The sequence below is a fragment of the Botryllus schlosseri genome, chromosome 3 (assembly GCF_051294905.1).
Source record: "Botryllus schlosseri isolate E-star chromosome 3, Bs_hap1, whole genome shotgun sequence".
Classification (NCBI taxonomy): Eukaryota; Metazoa; Chordata; class Ascidiacea; order Stolidobranchia; family Styelidae; genus Botryllus; species Botryllus schlosseri.
The window spans coordinates 25375821-25403745 of NC_137238.1; the positions used below are offsets into that span (position 1 = coordinate 25375821).

Below are 27925 nucleotides of genomic sequence, written 5' to 3' on the forward strand. Positions count from 1 at the left end.
ACAGTTTCTTGGAGGTACAGAACTCCAATATAGAATTGAACAGTATAATCATATTGAAATGAACCCGAATATTTTCGGCTGACACTTGTCATAAATCGGACAATGATATACCTGCTCTTAAAGCTCGGCTATCAGATTTGGCGCATTCTTATTGCGGATGACCTATCGACAAGGCTGATTTTTTGATGAACAAGGAGTGTTTCGTTGCTATCAAAGCATTACGCTCCAACCCTGAAATTCATATCATCAGTTATATTGGTATGCCGCCTTGTCTTATTAATGTTCAATTGTTCATGGCCGAAAATGTTTGCTTGTGAATATATATGTAAACCCGAACAGAACAAGTCGTTTCATGACAGTCTTTCTCAGGTTGGAAAACTTGGATCCATTATTTGACGCATAAAATTTGTCTATACATTTAGATTAGGATTTCACTTTGACTGTAGAAACTCTCTGCAGGCCGAATTCCGCACGCTGTCCGTATGTTGCCCATCCCTGCGCTAGATGCTGGACGTGATATGTTCATAAACGATATGTTTCTTCATTTTGGTGCCATAAATGTTGCTATCACACCAAAAGTATCGTCGGAAGCGTTATGCGTTAATATTGCATTAGTCTCCATCTCATTTTGCGGAAATGGTTTTCGGCACTCCTCGTTCTTATCAAAACGAGGACGCGGATTTTCAAGACACGACCACGTACTTCAAGAAATACAGCAGCAAAATTAGCTTTGGAATATTAAAAGTCTACCAATTTCTACATAAATAGTATGTTATTTTCAAAAAAAATCATAATTTTGCTGTTTATCACAAGCATACAGTTCATATTTGCACAAGACAGATGAACGTTGCACCATAATAAAGCTAAAATTGAACTAAAACTTGAGGGGGTCCGCGAGGGTCCGTGACGGTCAAAAGGGGTCCGCGAAGCCAAAAAGGTTGAGAACCACTGTCCTAGAAAACTAATACGTGAGGTTCTGCTAAAACTTCAACAAGCAATTATACATACCCTTGCTCCTAAAATGGATGTACTGGACAGCATGTGTTTGACAACTTCTATCTAGCATCACAGGAGCTGAGCATATTTGACTGGACTCGCATGACATAGGGAATGCTGTAGAGCAGTGGTTCTTGACCTTTTTCCTTCCAGCGCCCTCTTTCAAAAATTATCGTGCTCCAGCGCCCCCCCCTATTAAAGACAATGAGTAAGAGAGAGGCCGTAAAGGCACTTCGTTAACTCCCCTAAAAACGATTGCCTTGCGCACCCATAGCGTGATAAACCAAACTTCCGAGGGCTTCGCCCCCACGAACCCCATATCATGATTTTGATGGTCAGCAAAGTTTGTGTGGCCTGGTCGCCCTAGGTACCAAAATTTCCCATAATGCATGAATGAATTGGTGGTAATTACATATATAAGTCAATATAAACTTTTTATCCTCTCAGCCCACGTAATCAGATTTACCAGTAGCACTGAGTGAGCTATTGTATAGGAAAATAAAGGCCACGTAATTAATAATTAAACATATTCGGACGTGACCGCAGGTACAATTATTCGTTACCAGGGCCGTGACAGCACTTCGTCAGCCCCCCCCAAAAACAAAAAACAAAAAAACGTTGGTCCCGGGCCCCCATCGGGCGATAAACCAAACTTCCGGGGAACTTCACTCCCAGACCCCCATTAGGCTGTCCGCTATTTGCTGGTAGTCTATTAGGTATCTACATTGGGTGTCCATTTACTGAGGCAGCTAATCTCGCCTATTCGCGCGAAGTGCGAAAAATTTCACTAATTAATGATTGAATTGGTCAATATCATCGGGAATTGCATGTAAATTGAGATCAATTTTCATCCCCTCTCTGCTCACGTAAACACATTTACCGGTAGAGCTCAGTGAGGTGCAATGTTCCCTCCAAGCTGCGCACGTGCGCAGTGCTGACACGGTCTCTGCGCACAGAAAATCTACGTTGCGCACAACATATCCGGAGTTATTACCTTTTTTTAGTCGTAATGCACTGTTGTCCAAGGGTCAGCGCATTGAGTTGTTGAGTGTGCGCCGACTCATCAGAACTTAAAGCGAACATTGTGAGGTTTCTTGGAAACTGTACGGCCCGTTACTAATAATTAAACATATTCGGGCGGGCGAACCCGTTGGTATGACTTCGTTGCATGATGTTATTTCGTGACCCCCTGTCTGCAATATCAAATATATAGAATCGTTCAACAGGGATATCGCCCAACAGGAATATCCCTGTCGCCCAATCGTACTAAACTAAAAGACGCACACGATTTAAGATTGGTATTTCTTCACTGACATATAATTTTTCCCTGGCAGATGGAATTCGTCTTCTGGGGTTCAGATTGCCAAGACAGGAACATTCGGTGTCAGTCATTTAGGCGCCCATGGACAATTAAACCTATATGTATTTTGAAGGCTATATGTAACGAAGTTTTCGGTGTTAATTTGCTCTGAAAACTCATTAAGGATATGTCCTATCACCACATCATCTACTGCGAAGCCATTTTTCTCCAGCGCCCCCATACCGCCCCCCTGAGCCCAGCGCCCCCCATATCGCCCCCTGAGCGTTTCCGCCCCCCTACAAGATCGCCAGCGCCCCTGGGGGGCGCTGGGGGCAAGGTTAAGAACCACTGCTGTAGAGCATCCAGGTGCATCCTCATCTGTTTGTCCAACACTTTCTAGAAACTTCGAGACTTGCATTGAGCGCAATACGTTTTCTGTCTGTTCAAGGTGCTTCAGATAGATAGTGAATATCCAGTGTCAAGTCATATCAAAGACGGCTTCTCTAGCTAAATATTGCAGATCGAACAATAAACATGTATAACAGCAAGTTATTACCTTGTCATCAGTGTCTGTGTCCATTGTCGTTGCTGCTCGTTTTCTTGCTCTGTCTAGTTTTTGAACTGCAGATGCTACTTTAGGCTTTTTTCGGTTCCCTGTCATGACTTCTGTTATAGAATTCCATTGGAACGGCATCCGGCTTCAATAATCCCACTCGACAGCGAAACCCTAATGATTCTTTCACCTTATTTACGGGAAGGTATTGGTCCTCGTCAAAGTGGTCAGAACATAAAACACAACCGTGATATGCAGGAGAAGATTTCGGCGGCGGCCCTTTCCAATTATCGCGTGTCCTTCTGACCATTCTCACCCACGTCTCATGGCGTTCTTTATCTTTGTTACCATCGGGGAACGTATGAAAAGACAATTTCGGTAGACTGTATTGGCTATTTGAGCAGCCATATGCAACGCACCTCCGTCCACCAAGATTAAATTTCCGTTTTTTCACTATAACTCCCTCTATATTCATTATCCATGGTAAATTAAATAAAGCTAAAGTAACATGAAATGGCGATTTAATAGCCAAGTCGAACCTAAAGAAGTAATTAAACGCATAATAAATCATCCGATATGTGTTGAGCCACTTACCTCTGGCTTTCACTTCGGCAAAACATCATGCTAGCTACGTCACTCGTCATAGTTGATGATTTTACAACGTTTTCTCAGCAGTTGGCTGTTTTAACTACGATATCTCAGAAAATACTTAATTTTAGAAGGTGAGATGCACATTATTGGAATCAGCAGAATAAACTCTATAGAAGTAGCCAAAGTTGTTTTCGTCGATATAGTTGACCTTTAAGTCTAGGGGTGTGACGATAAAACTCATTCTGTGTGACTATTCGGCACCAGCATTTCGGCGACGCGTATAATTCCCGACCGCCATAGGACACATCGAGACGTAAGTTTCGATGCATATTATAGCTTAAGAATATCAGCATATGCAAGTACATAATTATTGACAAAATTCCTTCACTTCTTTGCGCAGCTAAAACGACCACTAAGCTAATATAAAAAAATTGAGTGAGCTCTTGAATTGAGTAATTCCGCGCTTTACCCGATAAGGAGAAATTGCGTTTGTTTGTGTGCATGTTAAAATTATAATCAGTAGTTTTGTAATGGACCGTATTCGCAATTAAATTGAAAATTGACCGGTGGTACGCGTAATTTTATTAAAAGCTCATGGGGTTCGAGCGCTAAAAAGGTTATGATACGCTGCACTAGTGTTTCTACTAGTTTTGTTCTGTACTATAATCGAAGCTGCAACAAGCCAATGAACAATGTTTTGTCGCCACCTTTCAAGAATAATGCAGATATTATCAACTCAGATGTTGGGATGAAATCACGTTTTGATTCCCGCTGAAACTTACAAAATAGTGCCACATACATATTACCCGAAATTATTGTTGAGTTATATTTTTCATCTGAACAAGTCAAAGACAATGTACAATGTGATAGGACACAATGAGATGTCATGAACAGATAGGAGGGTGTCGAACGACGCGCATCAGTAGCGATCCTTTTATCTAACATCCATCTCGGCCTAGATTGCCCGATGTCACTGTTCTTTTTCGATGCTGATCTTTTTGAAGAAGCCACAGCCTCTTCTACTATTTCGTTCCATTCCTTGTGAGTGCTTTTTTTGTCGGGTATTTTTCTGTGCTTTTTCGTCGCCGTAAGAACGGCAACGGCGGGGGAAGAGGAGCCCAGATAAACCTTCGACGGGATTCGAACCAGTACGCTATCTCCCCCGCACATCGATATTTTGACTTTCAAATACCTCATAATAGCGATAAAACACCACGGGTAACTATGATTTACAGCATCTATGTATGTAGGTAGGCGTCATTCGGTTGTTAAGTAGGCTAATTAGTTGGTCCAACTATTTTGCTAGATTTTGCTATGGTACCATAGATACCCCACCTTATAAATATCATAATCGAATGAAAATAGTCCAATAGAGGATGGTATTGATTAAAAAAAATATGTGCCATTATATTCCCTGACACAGGCCCTAGACTTCCCATCAAAGATTATTGTGGGTTTGTTAGTCTGGAAGGTGATATGAAAAAGTGTATACGTCGATCCAAACTTATATACACCCCCTAAAACGTAAACAATCTGTCACAGACCCCATAACTCACGCAGGTCCAAGTTTTTTGCATATGAGGACAGAATCTGCCAGCATGCCATTGTAGACAAAGTCACGTAGTGTAATCATTACCACCGATAATTTTTCAACTATTTCGGTCCCAGTGTTTCATCGATACAACATCTTCACTATATTTGCTATCAAAGAATACATGAATACAAATAGTGCTATTCGGAGATGCTGGTGCGTTGTTAATATGGTTGCTCTTATGCATACCTATTTTATATTCCAAGGCATGAAATTCTATTAAAGACAACGCAAATTTGTTTAAATATAATATAGAATGTTTGTTTACTAATTAAAGGTTGATTACTAAAGGTGAAAAAGTGTTTATTGCACCAGAATTCATTGTTTTGACAAAAGAGCGCTGCAAATTTTTTTTTTCCAGCAATTTGGGATATTTCATATCTCAAATGATGTGATAGAGACAATCTGAGGTAATTTTCGGATTTAGCGTACCGAAATTGACTGAAATCAGTTGTCAAAACCAAAACCTGATATTTTGCGTAGACGAGTGATGATTATTACTTTGCAAGTGGGCGTTAAATAAGTTGTGAAAGCAACCAATATCATAATATTATTTATATATCGTCTGCCATCGGTTCATCGAATTATTCAATTTTGTTTTCAGGTGACCCTGAACAGGAAGACATGTTGATCATAAAAAAGCAAATATTTTATCACCGCAAGACTTATTGTATTCATTGTTATTTGTGGATTGGTAAAGACAGCGAGAGTAAATATCAAACGTTTATTGATATGGGTTACGAACACAAATGTATCGCACCAATACATTTACCTGTAAAGAAGAAAGAAAGATTAGTTATCTGCTGCGAGCCATCAAGGCGTCATCATTCTTACACCATCATTAACAAGAAACGAGAAGTAAATCTGGTTTCGCTCGAATCCGCCAGAGATTACGAAATTATTTTTCCTATCGATCCATCGCCAGACAGGATTACAGAACGATTCATGGAATTTGATTGTTATGCCTCAATGATTGACGGAACGGAGATTACAACGATACGGCTGGACACCAATGAAGACTACGGTATGTCGGAAGGACTATTTTCATTATCCCAAAACGGTAATTCGATTCTGATGTACATTAAAAAGGTTTCAGTCGGATAAGGCGCTTTATGGTCCTGTACGGTTTGTTAGCTGTATAATACAGCCTGGCTTCATGTAGTCAATGTAAATAAATCACATTCGTTCTCTAGAATGGAATAAAAGTCTGTATTTTCGACGGGGGACATTTGACTGTTTCCTGTTTTTTTTTGCTGAATTTACACGATCATCACGATACAATCACTTCTCGCACTGTCAACAAGGCATAGCGCTTTCTAAACAACTTCGCCGGCGATCTCATCTTACAAAAGAAGGCGGTCGTAAAGCTCAATAAATGTTTAGTCGGTGCAGTAGTCAAAAAGCTGCAACCGGTCCCGAAATCTCAATCACATCATATACCTATACATGAAGGGCTTGGGACAAGATTCTAAAGTCCCATCAATATGGTATGGCAGGGTTGTTCAGAATTCACCGACTTTCAAAAAGTATTGGATTTCAGTCTGATTCACATGTCATATACCATGAAAACGTATTCTAGTTTCTAAGACTTATCCATTGCATCTGTATGCATTTTCGGCTAGAGGAATCTTGGCTGAAAATGGGATCTTTCCTAATAATTTGAGTGCCATGATTTTACCCAACTTATAGTAAATGGAATTATTATCACGGTTTACGCAGCTGCATTCCTGAAAGTTAAAACCATAAAACAAACTGAACATAGCTGCAAAATAGCCAGAAGAGGCATCAAATGGCTGCGTGCACTCGTGGATAGGCCATCTCAAAATCGTCAGACATCTGACCCTTCCCATAGCAGTGATTTTCAAGCTGAGCAGTATAGGGGTACATTTAAAACAAGAGATTTTTTATAAAACGTTGTTCAAAGCATTTAAAAAGCCTGTTTTACACCAGGGGTTCCTAAACTGCGGGCCATGAACAAATTCGAAAAAAATATATTATCACCAAGTCCAAATCGCCAACCAAAGCAATATAACTAAAATTCACTAAAAATACTGGTATACCAACACGATGCTAGTAATGATCCTGGGTTTACATTCTTTTTAAAAAACTAACCAAATTTAAACGTCATATACTCTGCTTTATTGGTTTTGCCATTGAATATGTTTAAATCCTGTCAGTGTGCCGATAACTCTTGAAAAACGCTTCCGAAGAAATTTATATTTTATTAAATGTTTTACTACAATGGATTTTGTATTGAAAGCAATCTTCAAGTTTTGCACCACGAACCGGATACTGCGTGTTGTATATATATCATCGAACAGTATATTCATATTGAAAAAATATTTTGTGATACGATTGTTGATATACAATGTTCTTTCCAATTCTCTACTAGTTGCTGACAATTACCCCTGACGAGTGTCAGCCGAAAATATTCGGGTTCATTTCAATATGAATATACTGATCATTGTATATTGAAGTTCTGTACCTCCAAGAATCTCTTCTAATATATATCATCATAAACCGGCTACCATACAGACCTTTTTGTATTTGTAATATTTTTATTCATTTTTCAATAGGTTGAAATAACTGGGGGCCATTGATTTTCAAAAAATTTTGAAAGGTGGCTACGACGTAAGCAAATGCCACTTCAATGAAAACTGTGTTTTAACAAAGTTGTATAATATGTCAAATTTTTTTTAAATATTTTAGAAAAAACATCTAACATTCGAACGACTTGCAATAGAAATAATCGACGTATACACCCCTTATCGTCATATCACAAAATCCACCCGGGATGCTAGCAAAATCAACATATTGTTTGATGGCATGGAAGGAAGTAGTTTGTTTTTGTTATTATTACGTCATACAGACAAAATAGTTCTTACATTTCGAATTTGATTCACCCTATCACTAACGTTCGCTACTGATGAGAGTTAGTCGAAAAGCTTTTAGCGAATAAATTAACAATATGAAGTTATTGTTTCGCGTTAAGGTTATAATTGTTGATGAAAGAATTAAAAAATATGGAATTCGGTCTATACATAAAGAAACACGCGTGAATTGGAGGTAAATCGGGCACAGCGCTAAATTTTCTTTCAGTTGACCGCTTCTTCGCGCAACTCTGAAGATGCTTTCACGCCCCCCAGGTTGAGAACCACTGTAACAGAACGATTTGAATCCGCGATATTTCTTTCGGTCCGGCCGTTATAACATGCAGGGCTGGTTATATCTCACACAGAGCTGACGATGATGACCATAGGCCGTTAATACACTGTATGATGAAATAGTCGAAATCAACTACATAGGATTTGTTATTTGATGTTATTACGTCCACACCCGCACTAATTCAGCTGGTTTCCAGACATTTCAGCATACAATAACTTACCTTAGCCATATATGGGACCCATTTGTAGGATACATATTTTTATTAGCATATCCGTGAGAGGTAAATGATATTCTTCGAAACTAATTTGAATTTGTAATGGGCAATGTCAATTCCAAGGAAATTCAGTTCTTGCCGATGATCATGTAGGCAATGTGGATTTCAAAACTGCATTGCCTTTTTCATCAATCGACACATCGTGATATTCAAGATTTGAAAGCGTGCGATAATTGGTACGGCAAATTCGCATGTGTCTTGCCGCCGCGACAGGAACTTTGTTTTGCAAGTATACAAACTTCGTATCGTACTCTACGGATTAGATTATATCGAATTAGACCCCTAAATAACTTGAAGCTACCGTATTTTCCTCTGTTAGAAAACAAAGATCATACTGGAACTGTTAATGGGCGATTCGGCGGGCAATACTGGACACAAATTTTAGGAATTTGAAAAAGGGTGGTTCTGAGCAACCAAAATCTATTCATGGATACGGTACTGTCTTGACCTCACATACTTGTCGCTGGAATCATAGGAATAATGACTCGGGCCGTTATGAAAATGTACAAAAAGTCTGCATCAAAATCTATGAATAAAGATGCGACTTAAGTGGCAGATTGAAAATTCATTAAATTTATCATATAATCAAAAGAACAATATATGGCTCGCGAGTCAATTTCATCGGGTAAACAGAAAAATTTCAAAATTTCATATTTTAATTTTTTTATAATAAATACAAATCTTTCTTCTCTTATAGCAATACGGATGCAGGTTAGAAATGAACCAAATTTGGTGTGGAGCGTATTTTTTTAGTCAACCTAACAGTTTTATCAAGCATCAAACCAGTGAAATTTGAAAAATGTAATTTTTGAACATCGCCTATAGATACAAACGTTAACGCCGTGAGTGAACAATGAACATTTTACCGTTCTGTCAACAATAGCGTGTCAAATCACCTTGGTTAAATGCAGAGCAGACTGATTTTGCAACGTCCAATGAGCTATATCAGTATTCAGATATTATAAGCTGTGCTATACCGTTAGTTGAATATTGAATGGTCTTGAATAATGGTTTACTCGAATCAATGATTGTCGAATAACACCACGAATACCACATACATGAATACAGGCTACCCTGAAAAGGTTGGAAACTCCTGTGGTGTGATAAAATGTGTGTTAGAACTATCGATAGGATAAATGGGTTGTAGTTGTGTTCAAACCATATGCGGTCTCAAAACCAACGTTTGCGTTCGATCTGATAAAGTGCTGTTTTGATCCTGTATAGGGGGTATACGAGATGATTTCATGAAAAAACACGGAATACGAGAGCTAAAGCTGATAAGAAACACCGCTTTATCCAACGCAAACTAAGCATAGAAACATATACCATATAAATTCTTCTATAGTCGTGAACTAGTGTGTCAACCTATGATGTTTCTATGACCAAAATTATAATTCCAAACCCGATTATTTTAATGCAAATTGCAGCAAAATGTATTGAACATGAGCGGTTGTCAAATGCAGAGGCGATTCAATTTCAGGAAATTTATAATTGTGCAAATTCCCTACAAAATCTAATGCAACTACGAATATTGATTCGTATGACCGTTGAATAGTAATGTATATGGATTCAATATGCGCCCCGTTTATTTGACTTCAATGATTTGTCCTGATGGTTAAAATAAGATCTCCACCATGTGAAAATATAATTCAAATACAAGCATACTTTGTTATCGGCAATAAGATGCACAAATGTTAGAAGGGTAAAGAGGCCCTTTCAGATCAAGTTTACGGCTAAGATTAGGTTTCTATAATTGTTCCATCAATTTTAGTGAACTGGTTTGTTAGTATGTTTGTTCTGGGGTATTCATTGGTGTTTGTCGACTGCTATGGTCATTTACACCAGGCCTATATTCTTATTTTCCGTAACTGCCGACCTATAGCACGGCCTACCTCTAGGCTTTTGCAATACACCACTGACGCGGAAGAGGTGGCGAGGAGGAGCCTAGGTCTGGGTTGTAACGACTCGAGTCATGACTCGACTCGAGTCAGACTCGAGTCACGATTTTCTGATGGGTCGACTTGACTCGAGTCATTGCGCATGACTCGAACCAAGTCATATGACTCGAGAATCAGACAACCAAGACCTACACTTCACTGTAGTTTCGAAGAATAGTAAAGTTACCACACTATTGGGATTTCGTCTATCGGTACTGGTATTTGAAAATGCGACCATAAACTACTAAAAGTGAGGAAAATTAGTAAATTATAAATGCGAACCATTCGATATCACCAAACAGAATTATAAAAAGTGGGCTTAAAGAGACTTTAACTGGAAACTGAGCAATCAACACAATGACTTGGACTCGGACTCGAGTCATAATACCATGACTCGGACTCGGCCCTCTGCTCGGTGACTTGGACTCGGACTTGACTCGGTGGTCAATTCAAAATGACTAGACTTGACTCGAGTCGAAACAAAAAATTGAGATTGACTTGTGACTCGGAGCCTTATGACTTGGTTACAACCCTGGTCTAGGTAAACCTCCAACACTTACGTATCGGAATTCGGAAGTCGACCTCGGTTTGACTCGAACCCACACCCATTGATGTTGCAGCCGCGGATTATACCACCGCGCTATCTCCCCACTTTAGTGAACTTGTGGATAAGTTTCCATAAGTCGCATAAGTTTCCTAGCACAAAATAAAGGCACCCTTCGTGCTGCAACTGTGGAACGTAGCAACGTACCTCTACGCTATCTTGCCACATTTCGCATCTGTACTGCAGAGCTCAGATTGCAATAGGCGCTACTACTATAAAATCGAAAATGATGTCGGATGTAATCGCGCATAAGGCAAGGAAAATGTCAGTCATTAAAATCGGCAGTGAATTCGTAAATTCTATTCGTATGTTGACGAGCCCAACACATAATAGTTAAGTTACGTGTCGGCGGCCGCAGAAATTACCTTATACGGCCACAGATCGGCCATCCCGGGTGTATGCCTACTGCGTTGTCAACCTTTTTTCCTCAAGTATTGCGGCCCACTCCATATTTTCATAACTGTTGTAAAAGAACAACAGGTAGGTGATTGAAGTCGGTCTTATTGGGGTGGTACTTGACTGTTGGAAATACTTCGTGGTTGCACCGTGACTCCTAGAGGCGACCCCAACAAAAGTTTTGCTGATCACTATAAATGTGGGGTCCGATACCAATGTTTTCTGGGTGGAGTGAAGAAGTCCTGTTTGGGTCCTGATCAGAACATACATTCTAATTGTGTCTTTTCCATTCAAGCTTTAGCTCAAGTTAGTCATCAAGCAAAAGCTGCAAGACAGAGTGCCGGACACTGTCTCAAGAGCACGCATTTTATCGAAAATGTGATTGGAATAACGAAAGCAACCGACAAAGGTAATGCGATACACTGCACTTGAGTGGTACAAATCTACCGTAGACTACTTTCCAATATTACCTTTCAGATGCAACCGCTCTACTCGACATTGAAACAGGTGAATAACAAATTGTTTCAGTTCCACAAATGTTTATGAATGTCGATATCGACTGCCTTGCGAGTAAAACCATCATTCATGTGTATAGTCCAGGGGTTCTCAGCCCTTTCTTGGCCGTGGCTCAATTTCCGGTTTAAAAATGTGCTGTGGCCCACCTGATATCTTAGAGTCATAATCCTGTTTAATGCGTGGGGTCATGGACAGCGCCGATATGCCTATTTCTCTAAAATATGCGCGTTTTTCTTCAAGTGATGATACTTAAATCTCGATCTCCAGGGATATGGAATCGCGCTAAGCGCGAAAAAAAATTGAAGTTGAATAAATATCCTCCAACAAACGACCAACGACATAATCTTGGGCCCCTTCGAGTTCCCCAATTGGGAGTGTGAGTGCGGTAGTTACGAACCTGGTAGATCATAAGCTAAAACTCCTAAGTATATTATTTTTGTCCGCTGCTCCATTCGCGTCGCGAAACACAATGATCAAATCCCTGCACTGTGTGATTGGGACTTAGTGTTACTATTGTGGGGAATATTATAATCATTCTGGGCCAGCATCGAACAATTCATTGGTAGATGGGGTACTACAGAGAACTGAAGAAAGATTTTTCTATATGCATGATGTACTTTGTATGTCTTGTACAAAAACAACTGAAGTTACGATGTCAGAATATTCAATCCAATGATACAATCCATTCCTGTGACTCTTTCATTATGTACAATGATTTCCAGGCCGGACATTTCAAACCGACTTCAAAGATTATTGCACTCCGATAAATCCTCAATCCATTAAGATTCGTTGAGGTGGTGCAGAATACCTCCGCCAGAAGTTGCTAATAATTTGCAATTACGGCTATTTTTAGCTTACAATAATACGGCCTGCCGAAGTACAGTAAATCTGCACATCAATTTCACTTCATTGCGAGTTCATTGCATACCTTTTTCAACGGCATACGGCATATGACGCTGCCGGAATACTTGGTTACTTCAGCATTATCTTCCAGTTATTATACGCTGGAAATTATTTTAGTTGCTGTTAGCCGTAGGTTGTCATAGCCAGTAGAAAAAGCCACCGTTTCTCCCTAACGTTTTCGATTTGTACATGCTGACTTCATACGTGCCATTACGTCTAATCAGGGTCGGATAAAAAGCTTTGTAGCTATGTAGCCTACGTATAATTAGATAATACGAATAGGCTATATTTTTAGCGAATAACATAAGAAATATAACTAAACTAACATTAATTCCGAAATTTTCTAAATAGCTTTGTGGCCCACCTCAAAATGCTCTGTGGCCCACCAGTGGGCCATGGCCCACCCTTTGAGAACCCCTGGTATAGTCCGAGTACATTTTTACTGATCTGATCCGAATCAGTCTGCAAAGGTTATTGAAGAAGAGATAGACAAGAGAGAAGCATGAAAGGGAAGGGAATGAAGTATATAGGAAACGAAAAGCGACATGAATACCATGGGACGATATTGTTTAATTGAATATTATTATATGTACAAGTCGGCCAAGTGGTACCAATATCCTTTCCACGTCTGACATGTTCTGTGAAAGTAGTTCGGAAATTAGGACGACAAGAAGAGGGTATTGTGTAAGTGAACATAATGAAAGAAGTAGGAGACTTAATAGTTTTCGAAAGCCATCGAATATTGCAGGTCGGTAAAATGTTAAGGCTAGATATGACTAATGAAGGATGTTTCAGCATTCTCATATCTATCATTTACCGGTTCGCAACATCACACTGTTTGAAAATTATATTGTATTGTGGTAGGAACCATTGCGTTCACACCGCAACAACCTCAGCAGCTCGCAGAGGGTACGCAAATGATAAGTGTCATATAATAAGGAATTTGTGGGCAGATTGGTTGCACTTGACAATTATCGACATAAGCTTGCACAATAAATATATTGTCTCCAAGAAATTCAATGCATTCATCGCTATGCTATAGTATAGTCTCACGTCCTCGTTTTTACCACGCGTTGATACAATCGAAAAAACTCTGTGTCAATACTTGGGTCATAATTGCCGTATTCCTAATCAACCAATTAAGGGCGATCTCGAAGGGGCGCTAAATTAATACTTAAATATATCGAGTTATAAAGTATTTTTTATAGATTTTCTAAACTGTGAAGGCAATGTGATTATGTCTTTTGATCGTAAAATAGGTAACACTACTCGTAAATGATAAACACGCATAATTTATGGACATAGATATTTCTGCGTGACCATTACCATGCCACGACCAACCAAGACACACAACTTTTCAGCCAATGATTCTCAAACTTTTTCAGACACGCCCCCCTTAATGATGGTGGAAAAATTTTGCGACCAGCTTATCTTCATATCATAAAATGCAACAATAGTGCCAGCAATCTCAACTGATAGTTTAGCGACATGGAAGTTTATGACTCTAAATAAGAGAATTTATTAATATTAAATTCGGACTATACACAAAGCAATAACAATAAATGGGAGGTAAATCAAGGGTAGGTCTAATGCGAAAATCAATTTCCAAGTTGACCGCAGCTTGGCGCCCCTCTTTAGATGCATTCACGCACACGTACTCCATGTCATTTTCATTCAAGCTCTAGCTGAAGTTACTCATCAAGCAAAGGTTGCAAGAAAGATTGCCGACAACTGTTGGAACTACAGGCATTGCGAAGAAGATCCGATTGAAAAGATAAAGGGAACCAATGAAGGTAACGAGATTATCAACACTTCCGTGTTAGCATATCTGCAGTGAACCCCTTTCAAAAATTACCTTTCAGATGATACGACCCTACTCGACCTCAAGACAGGTAAATATTGTTTTCATTCCACAAAATACTTTTGAATAAAGATATCGAATGCCTTGCGAGCAATATCACTATTAACATTCATATATGTGTAGTCTCCATACAAGTAGGCGTATCAGAATCAATTATTCAAGAAAGTAGGAGTAATCAGCAATTATAATATTAATAACGGCAATAATGGAAATTTTATAACGATATTCACTGCGTCGAACGGCCGGATAAAAACTGGTATGGACCCGGGGTATCCGACTGTTTAATTGACACAAAACATATCGATTGTCGCAACCCGGTATTGACCCAATGTGATATCTTCCAAGTGCTTTGAATATCAAAGTGAAGCATGTCGAGTCTAGATTTCGACTGACACCGTACTTTGCAACAATCAGAAGATGTGTCTGGATTAAGAGTAGCTGGGTGAAAAGATGTAAGTTATTAGTTGATGGTCTTTCTTTCCAGAGAATTTAATAATATTTAATTCGGACTATACACAAAGCAATAACAATGAATGGGAGATTAATCACGAGTAACACGAAAAACAATTTCCAAGTTGATTGCAGCTTCTCGCCCCTCTTTAGATGCTTTCACGCAAACGTACAGCCTGTCATTTACATTAAAGCTCTAGATGAAGTTGCTCATCAAGCAAAGGTTGCAAAAAAGATCGCCGATAACTGTTTGAACTACAGGCATGACGAAAAAGATCCGATTGAAAAGATAAAGGGAACCAATGAAGGTAACGAGATTCTCAACACTTCCGTGTTAGCATATCTGCAGTAAACCCCTTCCAAAATTACCGTTCAGATGATACGACCCTACTCGACCTCAAGTCAGGTAAATAATATTTGCTTTTCAAAAAATACTTTTGAATACAGATATCGAATGCCTTGCGAGCAATATCACTATTAACATTCATGTATGTGTAGTCTCCATACAAGTAGGCGTATCAGAATCAATTGTTCAAGAAAGTAGGAGTAATCAGCAATTATAATATTAATAACGGCAATAATGGAAATTTTATAACGATTTTCATTGCGTCGAACAGCCGACTTAGATCTGGTATGGACCCGGGGTATCCGACTGTTTATAATTGACACAAAACATATCTATGGTCGCAACCCGGTATTGACGCAATGTGATATCTCCCAAGTGCTCTGATTATCTAAGTGAAGCATGTCGATTCTAGATTTTGACTGATACCGTACTTTGCAACAATCAGAAGATGTGTCTGGATTAAGAGTAGCTGGGTGAAGACTTATAAGTTATTAGTTGGTGGTCTTTCTTTCCAGAGAATTAAATAATATTAAATGCGGACTATACACAAAGCAATAACAATGAATGGGAGCTATATCACGAGTAACGTGAAAAACAATTTCCAAGTTGACCGCAGCTTTGCGCCACTCATGTCATTTTCATTAAAGCTCAAGCTGAAGTTTCTCATCAACCAAAGGTTGCAATAAAGATTGCTGATAACTGTTGGAAATACAGGAATGACAAAGAAGATCCGATTGAAAAGATAAAGGGAGCCCATGAAGGTAACGAGATTTTCAACACTTCCATGTTAACATTTCTGCAGTAATCCCCTTCCAAAATTACCTTTCAGATGATACGACCCTACTCGACCTCAAGACAGGTAAATATTGTTTTCATTCCACAAAATACTTTTGAATAATGATATCGAATGCGTTGTGAGCAATATCACTATTATCATTCGTATATGTGTAGTCTCCATATAAGTAGGTGTATCAGTATCAATTATTCAAGAAACTAGGATTAATCAGGAATTATAATAAGAATAACGGCAATAATGGAAATTTTATAACGATATTCACTGCGTCGAACGGCTGGATAAAAACTGGTATGGACCCGGGGTATCCGACTGTTTAATTGACACAAAACATATCGATTGTCGCAACCCGGTATTGACCCAATGTGATATCTTCCAAGTGCTTTGAATATCAAAGTGAAGCATGTCGAGTCTAGATTTTGACTGTTACCGTACTTTGCAACGATCAGAAGATGTGTCTGGATTAAAAGTAGCTGGGTGAAAACATGTAACTTATTAGTTGATGGTCTTTATTTCCAGAGAATTAAATAATATTAAATTCAGACTATACACAAAGCTATAAAAATGAATGGGAGCTAAATCACGAGTAACGCGAAAAACAATTTCCAAGTTGATCGCAGCTTGGCGCCCCACTTTAGACGCTTTCATGCACACGTACATCATGTCATTTTCATTAAAGCTCTAGCTGAAGTTAATCATCAAGCAAAGGTTGCAAGAAAGATTGCCAATAACTGCTGGAAATACAGGAATGACAAAGAAGATCCGATTGAAAAGATAAAGGGAACCCATGAAGGTAACAAGATTCTCAACACTTCCGTGTTAGCATTTCTGCAGTAATCCCCTTCCAAAATTACCTTTCAGATGATACGACCCTACTTGACCTGAAGACAGGTAAATATTACTTTCATTCCAAAAAATACTTTTGAATAATGATATCGAATGCCTTGCGAGCAATATCACTATTAACATTCATATACGTGTAGACTCCATACAAGTATGCGTGTCAGAATCAATTATTCAAGAAACTAGGAATATTCAGCAATTATTATAATAATAACGGCAATAATGGAAATTTTATAACGATTTTCATTGCGTCGAACGGCCGAATTAAAACTGATATGAACCCGGTGTATCTGACTGTCTAATTGACACAAAACATATCGATTGTCGCAACCCGGTATTGACGCAATATGATACCTACCAAGTGCTTTGAATGTAAAAGTGAAGCATGTCGAGTCTAGATTTTGACTGATACCGTACTTTTCAACAATCAGAAGATGTGTCTGGATTAAGAGTAGCTTGGTGAAAAGATGTAAGTTATTAGTTGATGGTCTTTCTTTCCAGAGAATTTAATAATAATTAATTCGGACTATACACATAGCAATAACAATAAATGGGAGATTAATCACGAGTATCACGAAAAACAATTTCCAAGTTGACCGCAGCTTCTCGCCCCTCTTTAGATGCTTTCACGCAAATGTACAGCATGCCATTTACATTAAAGCTCTAGATGAAGTTGCTCATCAAGCAAAGGTTGCAAGAAAGATTGCCGAAAACTGTTTGAACTACAGGCATGACAAAGAAGATCCGATTGAAAAGATAAAGGGAACCAATGAAGGTAACGAGATTCTCAACACTTCCGTGTTAGCATAGCCTATCTGCAGTAAACCCCTTCCAAAATTACCTTTCAGATGATACGACCCTACTCGACGTCAAGTCGGGTAAATAATATTTTCATTCAAAAAAATACTTTTGAATAAAGATATCGAATGCCTTGCGAGCAATATCACTATTAACATTCGAATATGTGTAGTCTCCATACAAGTAGGCGTATCAGAATCAATTATTCAAGAAACTAGGAGTAATCAGCAATTATAATATTAATAACGGCAACAATGGAAATTTTATAACAATTTTCATTGCGTCGAACGGCCGACTTAGATCTGGTATGGACCCGGGGTATCCGACTGTTTATAATTGACACAAAACATATCTATGGTCGCAACCCGGTATTGACGCAATGTGATATCTCCCAAGTGCTCTGATTATCTAAGTGAAGCATGTCGATTCTAGATTTTGACTGATACCGTACTTTGCAACAATCAGAAGAGGCGTTTGGAGAGTAGCTGGGTGAAAACATGTAGTTATTAGTTGATGGTCTTTTATTCCAGCATCTGTTCAGATTGCGTTTAAACGCTTACAGATTCGGAGAAATATGTTATTTTCTGATAAGATCGATTCATAGGCAAGGCATAATAAGCCTTTTGAATTTAAGAAACATGGATATAAATCGAAATGGCTTACAATCCCAAACTCCGCGTAAAATCAACCAGGAGACATTTTGTACATTGCCACTCTTAATAAACGATTTTATGGAAGTCCAAAAGTACTCGATTAAATTATTCTCTTGACAAATACCTGTGATCCCTAAAAAAAAACGTTTGTCCCGTGAAAAAGTAACAAGATTGAATGACATGCGGCACGCCCCATTGATTTTTGATTTAGCTCAGTGGTTCCCAACCTTTTTTAACTCATCGCTTCCTTTTTATCCTCAACGCCGATCATCATACCCCAGATTTTGTGAACCGAAAAATCGGTATACAATCTGTAATCATCGGCGGGTTGACTGAAAAAAAAAAGTCAACTTTTCGCCTCGATGTCGAATTTTACACTTTTTCAGCTAATTTCCGTGGTTTGAATTAAAAAAGTCACTTATCCGACCAGACTCCTATATAGCCGGTTTAACGCGTCATTGTCCCCTATCGCTATTTTCGCTTCCTCTCGCCCCCTTTGTCCATTTTCGCCCCCTTAGACCTCCAAATCGCTCCCTGTGGGGCGATATCGCCCTCGTTGGGAACCACTGATTTAGCTTATACTCATTACATTTAAGCCATGTTGAAGTCGAGAAAAATATGGCATTAGATCTGAAATTGGCTAAATAGGCGTATGTTACCAATTGTTACTACAATTGCACATGATTGTTTTTGACAAATTAATAAACTGATTTTTTCCTTCATCTCACAACTATATTGCCCTGAGTAGAGTGTGAATTTCATATTTGAGAAGTTTATCGAAAATCATAACCTTCAATGACATCCATCCATGCGTTGAAATTGCAAACAAGCTGGCTGTTCTTTTCAATATATTTTTATATCGCGATGAGGGGGGGGGTGGAATTTTTCACTGTTATCTGGTGGTTAATTAACATAAATAATGAATTTTGGGTTGTATTGAACTTGAACACATCTTCCCGTCTGAGGATCTCCAGATTTCAATAAGGCTAATACCGATACATTGCAAAAATATACAAACACTCCCAGTCATTAGTCATTACATATGACTGTTTTATCTAGGGAAATTATTAAAATCAGGCTATTGTAAATATATTTAAACGACGGTGGAAAATTCACGCTTATCAGATCAATATAGTGCAAGGAATTCTACTCTAATTAACTGACCCGAAAAGAACTGGCGTCTGATTGAATCATTACTCAATATAAGTGGAACAGGCAAGTATGACAGAAACGTCTCGCCCGAATGTTTGAAAAATATGTCGAACGGTGTTAGTTCCGTATTTATGAAAAACAGCATGCATTTGTCTGATTTTCAATTTAAACAATGGTGCACATCCGGTCTACCACACCATCTCCCATAAATGTCTCCTTTACTACCCATTCCAAAAGGGTGAATGCAAGTTAAAAAATAAGATGCTATTGCTGATCTATTCTAAGTTCGGGTTTTGCATTTGTTGACTATTCAATGTACGGGCTCAACAGTGATACGCGCGAGCAGGTCTTTGGAGCTGGCGTAAATTATAAACAGGTCCAGCTCCGGCGAGCTCTTCCATCATCAATTAGCTCCGGCTCTCGCCCCTGATCTCGTTGATACCGCTTCTCCAGATTCAGCTCCGGCTCCGTAAACTATCCAGTGATTCAGTCAGTTATCCTCAAAGAGTGGAATTCGCTCGTCCTGTTCAGAGAGTAGATGGCGTATCCCTTCGTACGCGCCTTCAAATTGACATATGCAAATGCTGCAAGGTCACGTTTACCGTCTAGTGGCGCTTGATCTCATAAGTGATTAGTCAATGTGCTTGGCTCTCATAAGCACCAGTTCCATTCAGAGTTGGATCAATTACAATATTTAATTCAATTACAATTACAATTACAATTACTTCCTTGCTTGTTTTAATTACATTACAATTACAATTACAATTACTGGTAAACATGAATTAATTACAATTAAATTACAATTACAATTACTTTCAAACAGGTAACTGATTCAGTAAAGAGATGTTCTTCGACAACCGTAGCGACGTAATTAGCAACAATCTCAAGCTATTCTGGTTCGTACCGTATTTTGAATGGTGCGACGAATAAATGATTGATTATTTGACTATTTTATGTTGGGATTGTCAGGTTTCCATGAAAATGTAATTGTGATTGTAATTGAGCAAAATTTTGATCAAATAACAATTACAATTACAATTACACAAAATGGCAATTCTTAAATTACAATTACAATTACATGAAAAAATGTAATTAATTACATTCAGCTCAATTACAAATTACAATTGATCCAACTCTGGTTCCATTACGTGTCATACATAGTGATCAAAATTGCTCGAAGCGCACAATTCATCATCAATGTTTCGTTGATGACGAAATTGCGGGTATGATGAATAACCACGCCAAACAATACCGTAGTAACGGAGCATGCACGGCATACATCGCATACCCAGGTTCAGCGCGTTACGTATGAACAATGAACATTGACCAATTTAAACATGTTTAGTGATATAGGTGGCGCCAACTAGGAAACAATTCCTAATTTTTTGAACGACGACCGGCAAAGTTTGTAAATTCTGCCAATAGTAGTAACACAGCATCTTATGAATTACATCGGGGCCGGAGCTACTTTTATAACAACTAGCTTCAGCACCGACTTCAGCGCCGTAGGAATTTGATTTAGAGCTCCGGGTCCACGGATGCTAAGACAGTGAGGTTAGAGATGAGGAGCCCAGATAAGCCTCCGACACATATAAGTTCGTAAGAACCGAGATGCGAACCACTACCATTGGTGTCGTGACGCTGGCGCTTAAACAACTGCGCCACTCGCCTCCCCATGGCGCGGCTAACCACTATATTGGGCTTTTTGAGACACTGCTATGACAGTGAGGTTAGCGATGAGGAGCCCAGGAGCCCTTTGATTTTCGTAATCAATTTAAGTTGAAAGATCGCAAGTGAATTTTATTTTTATGAACATCAATCAGGGCAGAAATGAAACATGATAAACTTGGTGCACTATTGCCAAAACGGAAAATGTCACCCCCATTTATGTGCGATATTCATCTGAAATTCTTTTGTAATTTTTAATGCGCTGCAGGCACAGAACTCTACAAGCTCTCTCCGAGGTGTAACGTTAATTACGAGTATTTGTCCTCCAGATGGGCCATGACGACTCTCCACTGGAATGTGGTCGTATGCTACATATGCTATCGTAATGCGACCGTAAATAGCGAAAGGTTGAACACACCCCTCCCAAATGAGGCTTATTACGGAATCGGTGTTTATTGTATGGTCAGGGGTAAATCGGTGTATAATATATGGTCAGTTAGTTTTGAGTAAACGTTAGAAGGGTGTACCACAACGAAACAGGTTGAAGATCAATGCTCCTATGTTTAAAAATCTACTCCTGTGTACAATAGATCTGCGAGGCACTGCCAGTGGGACGTCGCATGTGTTTATACATCATTTTCTAACCCTATATGGGGCGCTATTTAGTGCCCGGTATTTTGACCACGAAATATGGTAACCGCCGTATTAATGGCAAGGAGCGTATGATTCCAGTACTCGAAAATCATCTTATACTACTTGACTTGAGTCATTAGAATTAATACTGAATTCAGATTCGAGTAATCGAATGATTGTACCCAGCCCTAATGATGATCTGTACGTTTCCCAGAACTGTATAGTGCGGGACGATTATGTCGAAGTTATCTTCTATTCGACTTTCGTTTAGATGACAGTTCCTCGACAGGGATTGAGAGAGAAAGAGACATAAAAGTGGGGGAAGATTTCGATCTGGGATCTCAAAGCCACGAAAATGATTTCCATGGTGCCTCGACTGGTCTAATCAACGTCTTCGGTACTATGCAGCACAGTCCACATGAACGTTGCACCACATATATTGGTGGTAAGCGAAAACGACGGCCCGGTTATGATTATAATTTCAGTCGTCAATTTTAGCATGTAAGTAGGAGTAATAGGATAGACCATTCGTTTACGAATGGCCGCATACTAGTCACCCCGCCATTAATATTCTTTTCAAATATTTAAAATTAATTAAATGATATCTGAACCCAAGTTATTACATCACGAATCCAAGGATTTCTTCATCTTTGCTGCTCATCCTCCGTATTTGAATTACATCAATCGTCAATTTGATAAGTTAGTTCATGCCGTACTCTTATATATATCCCCACTATATCATTGCTAATGTACTAAGAGCAGAGTCATTATTTTCACAAGCTAGTAACATTGCTGGGAAAGACCAATTGTTTTTGAACCGCCATACAATAGCCATTCATTTAGAGATACAGCAGTCAGCGACGAATTGAATTAGATTATAAGTTATCTTTATGTGATATTTTCTATATTATATGACAATTTTATGTATATTGATGCTGGATAAGCGTTCGTCATTCATCATGATAACCATCGTCTTTAATATATATTGTTATTCAAGATTCAAGTGTCTGCTAAGTATAGTGAATTTCTGTCCTTTATCCTTTACTACAATAACCTGATCCTATTTCGCGTATTCCTAAGTTATTGCATTCCGATTCTCTCTAGTCTCGGAAATAGCAATGTCGTGAGTCACCACGTTCGAACTCATATTATACCTGCATCTATTATAATAGAGAAATTGACAAATAACTTAACTATTTCAAGAATATGATGACACTAAATAATGTTCTCACAGGATACCGTTTATCGGAATGCTTTGAAATTTAGATTTTTTCGACGGTGTTGCGATACTTCGTTTCAACAACTTCATGTTAGTTCCGTCCTCTTAATGCGTATATTGACATTACGTCGGCGATATAACTATATTTATTTGTTGTGCAGGTGGACTCATGTACAGCTGGAATTGCTGATCATTGGCTATAAAATATTTAAAATCCTGTGTTTTAAACGTTTTGTACCTTAATAGGGCAATCAGTAGTGGATGCAGGTGAACGCGTGGCGCAAAACATTGAAAATGCTACAGTGAACGTTGTTGCAGAAGACCAGTACGCAAATGGTAAGGTATACAATGTCGAAAGTAGCATGATATTGCCGCATCAAAAATTTTAATCACAGTACATAAATTATAAGAATACCAAAGTTGTGTTTAATCGGAGTCACAGAAATTTATTATCAACGCGTATTCCGAGTTTTCGAAACACATCTGACTGGACTGGTAGTCGGGGCTCGTTAAAATGCTTTGAAGTGCACTCTAACCGGCGCACGATTGCAATTGCGCAGTGCTCAGGCGGTATCCGCGCACAAAAACAGCCCGACCTTTTTTAGTCGTTACGCACTGTTGTCTAAGAAACCGCGCAGTGAGTTGGTGAGTTTGCGCAGATTCGTGAAAAATTTGAGGAAACATTGGTCTGCAGGGGTCGCCAACTCAAAACAGGTCGCGGGCCACTTTTCAAGTTTCGTAGCGGCCGCGGGCCGCATGAATTCAATATCGACATAAACTAGGCCTCTACGTTCCAAAACTCTACGTCAGTAGGCGCCGTGCTACCTAACATATGCAATGGGCATAGTGATCACAAAAATAGTAATATTTTTAAAAGAAATAAAAATACAACAAAAATCATTATCATCAATTTAATTCATTTTACTTTGAACTCGATACCTGGAAACGCTTTTCAGCGACTAAGGAGTCGATATTAGGGCTATCGCAATACGTTACTAGCTGAAAGGCCATCTCCACGTTAAGCTTGATCTTGTGGGGAAGCCTTTAGTCAGTGATTTTAAAACTTTTTAGACACCCCCCTTTATGGTACTAAAAATTTGGCTCCACCCTTATCTTCATATCGCAAAATGCAGCCAGAATGCTAGCAATCCCAACGGATAGTTTGATGGCATGTAAGGTTGTGACTGTTGATGAGAGAATTCTATAATTCAAAAATAGAATTCATCACTATACAGAAATTCTGAAAGTGACGGAAATCCCGCGCAGCGCAAATTTTTTTTCAGTTGACCGCAACTGCGCACCCCCATTCAAATGCTTTCACGCCCCCAGTTTGAGAACCATTGCGCTATGCCGTTTTCTAAGCGTCTCCGTCTTGGCAGTTCATATATCTCCGTCTTTGCAGTTCATTCATATCAGCTGATTATTCTCCCTCGGTGGAATGCTGCTGCCATCACTAAAGCCAAAGCCAGTGATGAATGGTGATGTCGGGGACATGAGAATAGCTTCTTTTGAAACAACAACAACAACAGCAATATGTGGATGTGGAAACTGTAGTTAATTTGAGCATTTCAAAATGGTTTTCTTAGATATATTCCGAAATCTCAAATCAAGTCGCGGCCGCAAAATATGACCTCGGGGGCCGCATGCACACAAAAAAATCTGGTAGATTTACAAAGAAATTTCTGTAAATTTTACAACGAATTACCGGTCGCAGCTAATAGCAGCGTGTAGTTTGTCATTTTACATTTTGATATGTAATATTACATTAATTTAGCTGCTAAGTCAAGTTACCAGAATTTCTTCGCAAGGTTACTGACAGTTACTCGTTACGGCATTTTAACTAGCTATTGGCAAAATTGATTAGCTTCCAAGCCCCAGCAACCAGTGGATACGTGGAAGTGCATGTCACTGTGATATCATTCTCGTTGCGATTTGACCTGATTCAACCTCGTTCGCGAGACAGGATTAGGTCACACGGAACTGATTGACCCTAGTACCAATTTCGGTATAGTGCATAGTTGGGTGCAAGAAGCAGCTGACAATGTAGTTACACCATATACATTATATTATAAGGCTATGGCTACACGGTCGGTCTCGGCGGTTAGATTTGTTGTAACAGATAGGGCTAATGAGTTACAAAAATCAGTTTAGGATATATAATCTTATTCCTGAAACTAGAAATATCAGCACAGCAGCAGGCTCAGTTGACCATTTCTTAATGGCTGACACGGCGACCTATAATAGGTTACCTTATGTTGCGCGTTGCAGGTTATTCTGAGATTCGTAGTAAACAACCAACAGTCAACTGTGACATCACAAATAGCGTCTGGTTAGGTAAGTAAGTAGGGAACCACACGTGGAGCAATAAATATCAATATATACGAAATTAGATGCAAAAGAAAGGGACTATAGGTGTTGATAGATGTTTCTGTTTGAAAAACCAACCTGGATTGAACATTATAACGTGGACAGTAAACATTATTGGTGGCATATGTGAGCGGATGAATATCACTTATTTCAAAGTCGTCTGCGTGTCGAGCCGAGTAGCCGACTGGTCGGCCATTAATATTGAGCTCTGGGCATGCAAAGGCTGACGGTTCGAAGCTTGTGACTTGTGATTGAAGAAAGTAGAGACTTTCGTTGAAGATTGTCAGGACTGATGAATGGGATGCGCATCGTAAAAGGTACAGTAGCCTACTGTATAGTATTAGTTACCGTGAATATCTACGACTGTGCACACCACCCGGATGACTTTGGTTTCATGATTTAAATATTTCAGTCGCCCCATTCTCAGTTCTATTTTGGGATATTAGTCGACTTGTATAATGACCTGCGACACCACATACTCTGCCGCGGAGTAGTTGAAACTGTTAGCTTGTTATTGACATTTATCGGGTCATAGCTTAGATATGTTTTCATCCACTGCTCGATATGTTTGGCTCACATGCCGCATTAAATGAGGCACCTTTTCTTTCAATACATTGATCATTTAAGTCATGAATCTCTGCTATATCATGTTAAATGAGGAGTCGTCAACTCACAATGTACCAGTACCGGTACTTCAAAACTTGTTATATTTTTGTTAGCCTATTTGTCTTAGTCTTTATTAGTCATGTCTAGGTTAGCAACTTGGCTTAGTATAGCGACTTACGCATGAATTATTTTTAGTGGAACTGCAAGATACCAGTCACACAGAAGGAATGAAGACGAGAAAAAGAAACAATTGGAAGTTTATCCGGCGTTGGAATTAATTCACCTTTTCTTGGGACCACTCGTGCTATATTTGCATGCCTCCTAAACAAGAATTATACCTCCAGCAGCAATACTTTTTCATCATGAATCATGAATGAATATACAGTTGTCCTAATGTCGTCTTGAGGGCGTGAAGAAACTTTTGCGATATTTTGGCATCGGGTTGCTTTGGGATAGGTATGGATGTAGGCTGAGACGTGAATTTACAAGCTGGCATGTAATCTGATTTACAAGGACAGCATGTAGGGTTGTAGGTAGGTAGGTAGGTAAGGCGATAAAATTACAGTCTAGGTGGTAAATGTACACAGAAGAGAATGTAGATTGAATATACCAGAGGTGACTGTAACATTACAGTCTGGCATGTAAAGTTATAAGTTATAAGTTGAATTAACATTGAGTGACGGTAATGTTATATTACTGCCAAGTGGCTGGCCACCCTGCTTCCAGACATTTCGCGGTAAATCGAGGTAAATTTTTTTTTGTGTGTGCGGGCCGCGTGTTGGTGACCCCCAGTGTTGGGATAAAGTCGCTACCTTCGAGTCACGAGTCGTTTCGACTCAATTGCACATTTTGACTCGAGTCAAGTCAAGTCAATAGATTTTCGAAGGTGACTCGAGTCACGTCAAGTCACTCGATTTTTGGAGGTGACTCGAGTCAATTCGAGTCAAGTCAAGTCAAGTCACGAGTCAAGTAACATTTCAAGTCAAGTTGCATTTTCGAATGCCTACGCCATTGCATTTTGCTAGCTGTCTGAAATACAGATGAACTGGTCATTGATTTTGAACCGATGAACGAATATGAAGGTAAATATACCCGTACGACGGCGCTGCATCGCTTACATATACGTAGAAATGCTGAACTACGCAAGTATAACGGCAAAGCCTCAGTATATAATTACCAGCCAATATAGAGAATAGAGAAACGAATTGATAAGATGCAATACATTACACATTTACAAATGAATATGATACAATTCGAGCCTGCGCCAATGGTCGAGGACTATATAAACTATCTTCGAATTTAATTTCAAGAAAGAGGTTTGGTTCAGGTACAGAGAACAGTAATGGACATTTTTCTATTAAAATACATTACAATACTAGTTTACGACAGCGTAAGCTGTAAGCTTCGATCACTTCGTAAGCGGTCAATTTATTCGTCAGAGAAAAATGGAGGCTCAGTAAAACGCACGATCATTGAATGATTGGTCGCTCTCACGGGTTACACTAGCGTTTTGCGAACAATCCGATTGCAAGATACAGTGATTTTTATCGACATCGAGTGCTTGATGACTTGAAATTGACTCGTGAATTTTGCTTCGAGTCACGAATCAATCCACATTTCTGATACACCGAGTCAAGTTAAGTCATTTTAACAAAGTGACTCGAGTCAAGTCAAGTCATACGAAAACGGTGACTCGAGTCTGACTCGAGT

At 39.1% G+C, this 27925-nt stretch overlaps 1 protein-coding gene and 1 long non-coding RNA gene across 3 annotated transcripts; both read left to right on the forward strand.

Moving 5' to 3' along the window:
* Positions 1–14721: 14721 nt before the first annotated feature.
* Positions 14722–23750, forward strand: LOC145435314 (uncharacterized). Of its 2 annotated transcripts, XR_013913803.1 has the most exons (4): positions 16955–16984; positions 17822–17894; positions 17968–17997; positions 22295–23750. XR_013913803.1 is itself a non-coding variant. In XM_080312612.1 (3 exons), the coding sequence occupies exons 1-3, from the start codon at positions 15217–15219 to the stop codon at positions 22519–22521; spliced, it is 486 nt and encodes a 161-aa protein (XP_080168738.1). In that variant the 5' UTR covers positions 14722–15216; the 3' UTR covers positions 22522–23750. The 2 variants fall into 2 exon arrangements, 1 of the variants encoding a protein (XP_080168738.1); XM_080312612.1 differs by lacking the exons at positions 16955–16984; positions 17822–17894; positions 17968–17997 and adding exons at positions 14722–15445; positions 16313–16342.
* Positions 23751–24885: 1135 nt separating this feature from the next.
* LOC145436189 (uncharacterized) lies at positions 24886–26567 on the forward strand. Its single transcript, XR_013914207.1, has 2 exons — positions 24886–25926; positions 26411–26567. It is a non-coding gene; the product is annotated as an uncharacterized LOC145436189 (long non-coding RNA).
* Positions 26568–27925: the final 1358 nt, after the last annotated feature.

What these genes read in the sequence shown, in the direction of transcription:
- LOC145435314 (XM_080312612.1), top strand. Translation starts at nt 15,217, where the DNA reads ATGAATGGGAGATTAATCACGAGTAACACGAAAAACAATTTCCAAGTT. An exon ending in GATAAAGGGAACCAATGAAG is followed by an intron (nt 15,446 to 16,312) that starts GTAACGAGATTC and finishes ATTACCTTTCAG; the next exon opens with ATGATACGACCCTACTCGAC. An exon ending in CCTACTCGACCTCAAGACAG is followed by an intron (nt 16,343 to 22,294) that starts GTAAATATTGTT and finishes ACTTTCGTTTAG; the next exon opens with ATGACAGTTCCTCGACAGGG.